A 6,000-nucleotide genomic window follows, 5' to 3' on the forward strand; every position below is an offset into this window, starting at 1 on the left:
TGACTAGCCACGCTGAGCTAACAGAACACGACCTTTTTGCAAGGACATCGGTATTTAAGATGCAGGGCGGAGGAAGCATATCTGTAAACCCTGGTCTTTCAGTTCACTTGACCTCACTTGGAGGAACTGTGACCAGACTCTTACCTCTGCTTCGTCCCTGGACTGCACTTCAGTGTTTAAAAGGACCCATAAATGAGTACCCCTTTAAAATCATTCCCGGAGATAATCTTGTTAGTGGTGGGGGTGGTCGTATAGTGTACAATTTTCAAGGGGTGGTGCCAAAATTTTCACTACTCTGGGACCATGGAAAGAACTCTTGAAGTTGTGCAGAATACGTAAGTGAAAGAGAGTAGGTTGAGTAAATGTAAACCTGAGAATGTAGGGGTGTAGGTGGGTAAAGGGGCACCAGAGAGGCAATGTCGAAGGGGCATGGTGATCCTCCAGGTATCTGCAAACTTAGTATGCTATCCTCTCACTTGAAGGGAAGCGATTAGAAATATAACCAAAACATGCAAAATCCAGACTTTTCTCCATATAAGTCAGTTCTGAGGCCTAAAATAGAATTTTCAATACACTGTATCTTCACTTAGCCCAGTCATAAAATTAAGATGTGTGATTTTTCTTTTGACTTTAAAGATAAACCTGCATTGAATCCAGAGCAATGCTCCTTTGAGATCTGTGTAAAAGCAAACTACACACACACACACATATGTATGTATTTAAAGCATTAACAATATTGAGGGGCCTGAGATATGGTACAGTGGGTTGGGTGTTTGCCTTGCACGCAGCTGACCTGGGTTCAACCTCTGGCATCCTACATGGTCCCCCAAGCACCGCCAGGAACAACCCCTGAGCTTTGCCAGGTGTGACCCAAAAAGCTAAATAAATAAATAAACCTAACACTGAATTCTATTTTATGATGTTCCTGTGTTTAGAAGTAAGTGTACTGGTATCTGAAATTTACTTGGAATTATTTTGAAAATATTTACTTTGAAATGCTGAGAAAAACAAGATGAATTAACCAGTGGTGATAACATATGAGATGTGACACAATAACTATAGGATCTGGGCAATGGGCAATGGGGGCATTTTCTGTAAAATTTATTCAACCTCAATATACCTGGAAAAAATTAATAATAAAAGGGTTGGTAAAACAGGAACCACCAGTCACTCATATAAAATAAACCTTCAACCAGCTAGCTTCCCTCAAATTTTAAATAATTTCCAGACTTGTTTAAGTCAGGCAAGGAAAAAAAATCTTAAAGATTCAAAGAATTAAACCGGCAATAACACTTTAATATAGTTTGTGGAACTCTGGTCTTTGAAGCCAGACACACATTTATAAGCCATAAATAAAGCACGCAGAAACCATAAATTAATCAAACCCAAACCTGGATTTCACTGTGTCAAGAATGGGAATGCATTTTTTTTCTTTTTCTTGGTCATTTACAAGAGCCTTACATCACTGTTTTCTCTTTTCAAACAATAGGTACAACTCTGTTTCTGTTAAAACTACATGGTTTTACACTGAGCCACTCACAAAAGGGGTTTTTTTTTTTTTGTTTTTTTTTGGGGGGGTATATAAAGTGTGACTTCCCTGCAACACAGTAATGGAGGAGGATAACAACAATAACAACAACAACAAAATCAGAATTTTCGGGTGCTTAGAGAAGCAGGCATCTACATCGTAGTGGAAACTGGAGGCCTTTTTTTCTCTTTTGGGCTGTTCACCGGCCGCTTCTTTCCCTCCTGACATAGAAGACCTATGGGTGTGGCCCAAGTGTTCCGGAGGGCAGAGCAGGGGGGAGGGGTACGCTGTCCTGGGTCCGAGCTGGAAAGGATCCCTTCTGCTAATTCCCTCAGTTACCCTTCTCCAAAGTTTCCATGCCCCTCGTCTCTTTCTCCTTGTCAGAGCTGGCCAGAACGGCGGCTGGCTTAAGAGGAGTTCATGATGGGCCGGGAGTACACCCCCTGGTAGTAGGAGGTGTCCGCGGCTAGGGGCGAGGCGTCCAGGCCAGCTTTGTTCGTGACCGGGCCCATGGCCAGGCTTCCCGGCATAGGCGAGCCGTAGCCAGGGTAGTGCATCACCTGTTCGTAGGCCTTGAGGTCCATTTTGTGGGGCTGGTGGTGGTGGTGGCTGTGGTGGTGCTGCTGCTCGGAGGACATGAGGTTGTTGATGGAGAAGGGGTGGTTGAAGGCGTAGTGGTGCTCGGGCTTCAGGTGGGCCTCTGGCGGCAGGCCCGGGTGGTGCGGCCCCAACAGGTGGGCCGCGGCCTGCTGCTGCTGCTGCCCGGGCGAGGGCGCCGGCTCCGGGGGGCTCAGCGCCGCGGCGGGCGTCCCCTTCAGCTCTCCCAGGCCCCCCCGCTTGTGCTCCTGACAGGGCGAGGAGCTCGAGTGCGGTGACTCGGTGCCCCCCGGAGTCTCGGCCGCCGGGCCGGCCGCCTCCCCCAGCGGGCCCTGCGCGGCCGACGCGCCCGCCGCGGCCTTCTTGCCGGCCCCCGGGGCCCCCGCGGCGTCCTTCAGGGCCAGCTGCTTCTCGCACTTGAAGCGCTTCTGGCGGCGCAGGTAGCAGCCGTTCTCGAACATGTTGCCCGAGTCCGGGTGCAGGGTCCAGAAGGAGCCCTTGCCGGGCTTGTCCGGGGAGCGCGGCACCTTGAGGAAGCAGTCGTTGAAGGAGAGCGAGTGGCGGATGGAGTTCTGCCAGCGCTGCTGGTTCTGCCGGTAGAAGGGGAAGAGGTCCATGATCCACTGGTAGATCTCGCTCAGCGTCAGCATCTTGTTGGGGCTCTGCTGGATGGCCATGGTGATGAGCGAGATGTACGAGTAGGGCGGCTTGGCGTGCGTGTAGCTGCGCCGGTAGGTCTTGGGGTCGCGCGCGCGGCTCAGGCCCGCCTGCCCGTACACGGGGCTCATGGCATTCATGTTGGCGTAGGGGGCCAGGCCCCCCATGGCTCCGGCCGCCTGGCCCCCGAGGGGGCTCAGGCTGGGACTCAGGTGCGGCCCCATGCCGGCCACTCCGGCCGCGCCGGCCGCGCCGCCCATCCCGGCCATGGCCCCGGCCCCGGGGGACACGCCGGCCAGAGACGGGCTCATGCCCGCGCCCACGTACGAGGACATGTTCATGGAGCCGGCGCTCATGTTGCCCGAACCGCTGCCCATGGCCGCCGACATGCTCATGTACGTGTTCATGCCGTTCATGCCCAGGCCGGCGTTCATGTTGCTCACCGAGGAGTAGCCCTGCGGACAGAGTCCGGGGAGGGAGGGCACAGCGTTAGCACCGCGGCTGGAGCGCGGCCGGCCCGCCCGCCCCCCCCCAACCCGCCCGGGAGGCCCGCGCGGGGCACCAGCGCCGAGTCTGGCGCATCCCCGGGGGCGGCGGCGGGGGGCCGCGGAGCTGGGCCTGGGCCCGGCGCCTCGCCCCTGCTCCTGGGACCCCTAGAGCGCTCCACGCGCTTTCCCCAGCCGCAGCCTCCCTAAGTCTCCTGCTGGCTTCTGGAACCGGGTGTCACAGCCCAGAACTTCACTTGCGAGCGAGCAACCTGTGGGACACGGAGCAGCGCGCCCCTGGCCACTCCAGAGAAGCGCCCAGGGTCCCTTCTGCTCGATCTTCCTCTTTGGACCCCTGTGCTGGTTCCAAGAGAACAGAAACACTGGGTCCGCTTAAGTCTGGGGCCGGCTGGACACGCGGACGAACGGGAAGGGCGGAGACCACGAACTGAGCGAACTGAACCGAACTGTGCGTCAGTCCGGAGTTTGCAGCCGCAAACTTTCTTTCTCTTTGTCCGCTAGTCCTGACTCTTAGCTTCTACCTCGGCCCTCAGCTCCTACCCATCTCCTCCTCTCCGCTCCCCACCCCCGCGCTGCCGGCCGACCTCCCAGCCCTCCCCAGCCGCGCGCTGCCAAACATAACTCTGTTAGGATAGTGCGTGGCTCGGCCACGAAGAGGATTTGGAGGCGCCGCAAGTCAATATTTGATCACAAAGTTAATATTATCTCAAGGCTAACAGTGTGTCGTATAAAAAAGAGACCCATTTGAGTCGAAGGAGGGTGGAAAAGGCGGCTGCCCAGAGCGGCTGCGATGGGGGTGGGGGGCGGGTGCCAGCGAAGAAAGCGGTCCTGAGGTTGCAGGGAAAGATCGAACGCTGCCACCCCACGTCCCCCTGCAGAGCGAGAGTTCCTACCTCGGGTTCGGCATAGTAGCTGCTCCAGTCGGACTGCTCGTGCCCTTCCATCTTCACCGCTCCCAGCATACTGGAAGCCGAGTGCATGGCAGTTTAAAATTTAACAGCCACAACAAACGACCAGCGATCACCCCCACCCCCACCCTCTTAAAAAAAAAGTCGGCCAAGGCACCGTCCCCTCCCTCCCTCTCCCTCTCCCTCGCTCCCTCCTTCTCTCTCTCTCTCTCTCTCTCTCTCTCTCTCTCTCTCTCTCTCTCTCTCTCTCTCTCTCTCTCTCTCTCCCCTCTCCCTCGGACGGCTGGAGGCGGTAGTTGGAAGTGGGAGGGAGGGGGTTGAGTCGCGGGAGGAGGGGGCCGAGGATGGGAGGAGGTCACACCCGACAGACCCGAGCCCCTCGGTGTGGAGCGCCCGCCGCTGCAGCTGCGCTCGCGGGCTGCCGGATGGAGGCCGAGGTTGGCAGTGCCGAGATGCCAGGGGGCGGCGGGAAGCGCGCGGCGCGGGGGTGGAGGACAGCAGGAGGAGGAGGAGGAGGAGGAGGAGGAGGAGGAGGAGGAGGAGGAGGAGGAGGAGGAGGAGGAGAAGGAGGAGGAGGAGGAGGAGGAGGAGTGGATCGCGGAGCGGACAAGTGCCGCAGTGACGTGGGCGGCTGGTGATATAGCGCGGCACGCTGACGCGGCCTCCAATCCCCAGACCCCGGACAGCGCATTTGAATAATCAGCTCACACCTAGCCAGCGCCCCGCACCTGCCCTTGGCACCCAGAGCCCGCCAGGCCACCCCGCGCCCGGCAGGGCACGCCGAACCAGAACCGGCAAAGCAGGTGCGAGCGAGCTCCGCGGGCTCCGGGTCGAGCCCCCTCTCCTCCCGCCCAGCAGAGCGGCCGGGGCGGTGCTGGGGGCCGTCCCGCGGGCGCGGACCCCCGCTCTGCCCTCGGCGCGGGGCCCAGCGCCCTTTCTTCCGAGGGCGCGTGCAGCGCGGGCGCACCGTCTTCCCGTTCACTGCGGGGCATTTATTCGTCGCGGGTCTAACTCCCCTCGGCGCTCCTTCCTCCGCACCAACCGCTGCCGGGGGCCATCTGCAAAGCGCGGTCGGACCAGGAACGCGCACACACCTTCCAGGGGCCGGCGGCCGCTCCGAGGCCCCTCCCCGTTACGGCTGGGACCCGCGGTTCCGGGAGGCGCGCACGGCGCTCCCGCCCGGCCCGGCCGCGCTCCCGAGCGGGCCCCGCGGCCCCGCGCCCCGCCGGCCGAGCACCGCAGGGCGCCTTCGGCCCCGCCAGCAGCAGCGGCGGTTGGGCGACTATTTGTCTCTGACATTCAGGCTGGCGTGTTTCAAGGTTACTTCTCAGTCACAACCGAGGTGCCCACAGAATTTCGTAACTAAAACAAACAGGGCAGGAGCTGGAGGTGGAGAAGGGCGGGAGCAGGAGGCGAAGTGAAGGGATCGATAACGGGGCACAGAGATTCCACCTCACGGGGGTCTCCGCCCTCCCGAATTTCGGGGGTGAAGTGTCGTGATTTCATTCAAGTTAGGAAGTCTGACCACCCGACAACTCTTTCTTATTTTCGCTTCAGCCCCAGGGTCAAACGCTGCTTTTCCTTCACCAGCACCTCCGTGAAGCCAGACTTGGGGCTGGGGGGCGGGGGGGAGGGGGCGGTCCAGGTGTTAGCTGTGATGCCTTTCTTGGTGTGAGGATCCAGGCGCAGCCCTCCGCCCAGAGAGCACCAACATAGGAGGGTCTCTTGGGTATTCAGCCCAGAGGCCTATGTAGTCACTAATGGTGGTGGAGAACAGAGGGGAGGGGCAGACATGGAGCTGAGC

At 58.7% G+C, this 6,000-nt stretch overlaps 1 protein-coding gene across 5 annotated transcripts; it reads right to left on the minus strand.

Moving 5' to 3' along the window:
- Positions 1 to 1,830: 1,830 nt before the first annotated feature.
- FOXA2 (forkhead box A2) lies at positions 1,831 to 5,219 on the minus strand. Of its 5 annotated transcripts, none has more exons than XM_056121664.1 (3): positions 5,164 to 5,219; positions 4,182 to 4,251; positions 1,831 to 3,237 (listed from the first exon to the last, which is right to left on the minus strand). In XM_056121664.1, the coding sequence occupies exons 2-3, from the start codon at positions 4,248 to 4,250 to the stop codon at positions 1,936 to 1,938; spliced, it is 1,371 nt and encodes a 456-aa protein (XP_055977639.1). In that variant the 5' UTR covers position 4,251; positions 5,164 to 5,219; the 3' UTR covers positions 1,831 to 1,935. The 5 variants fall into 5 exon arrangements, with proteins under 5 accessions (XP_055977639.1, XP_055977640.1, XP_055977637.1 ...); XM_056121665.1 differs by lacking the exon at positions 5,164 to 5,219 and adding an exon at positions 4,925 to 5,016; XM_056121662.1 differs by lacking the exon at positions 5,164 to 5,219 and adding an exon at positions 4,567 to 4,677.
- Between the last annotated feature and the right edge of the window lie 781 nt (positions 5,220 to 6,000).

Source organism: Sorex fumeus, unplaced genomic scaffold (assembly GCF_029834395.1).
Source record: "Sorex fumeus unplaced genomic scaffold, SorFum_2.1 ptg000044l, whole genome shotgun sequence".
Lineage (NCBI taxonomy): Eukaryota > Metazoa > Chordata > Mammalia > Eulipotyphla > Soricidae > Sorex > Sorex fumeus.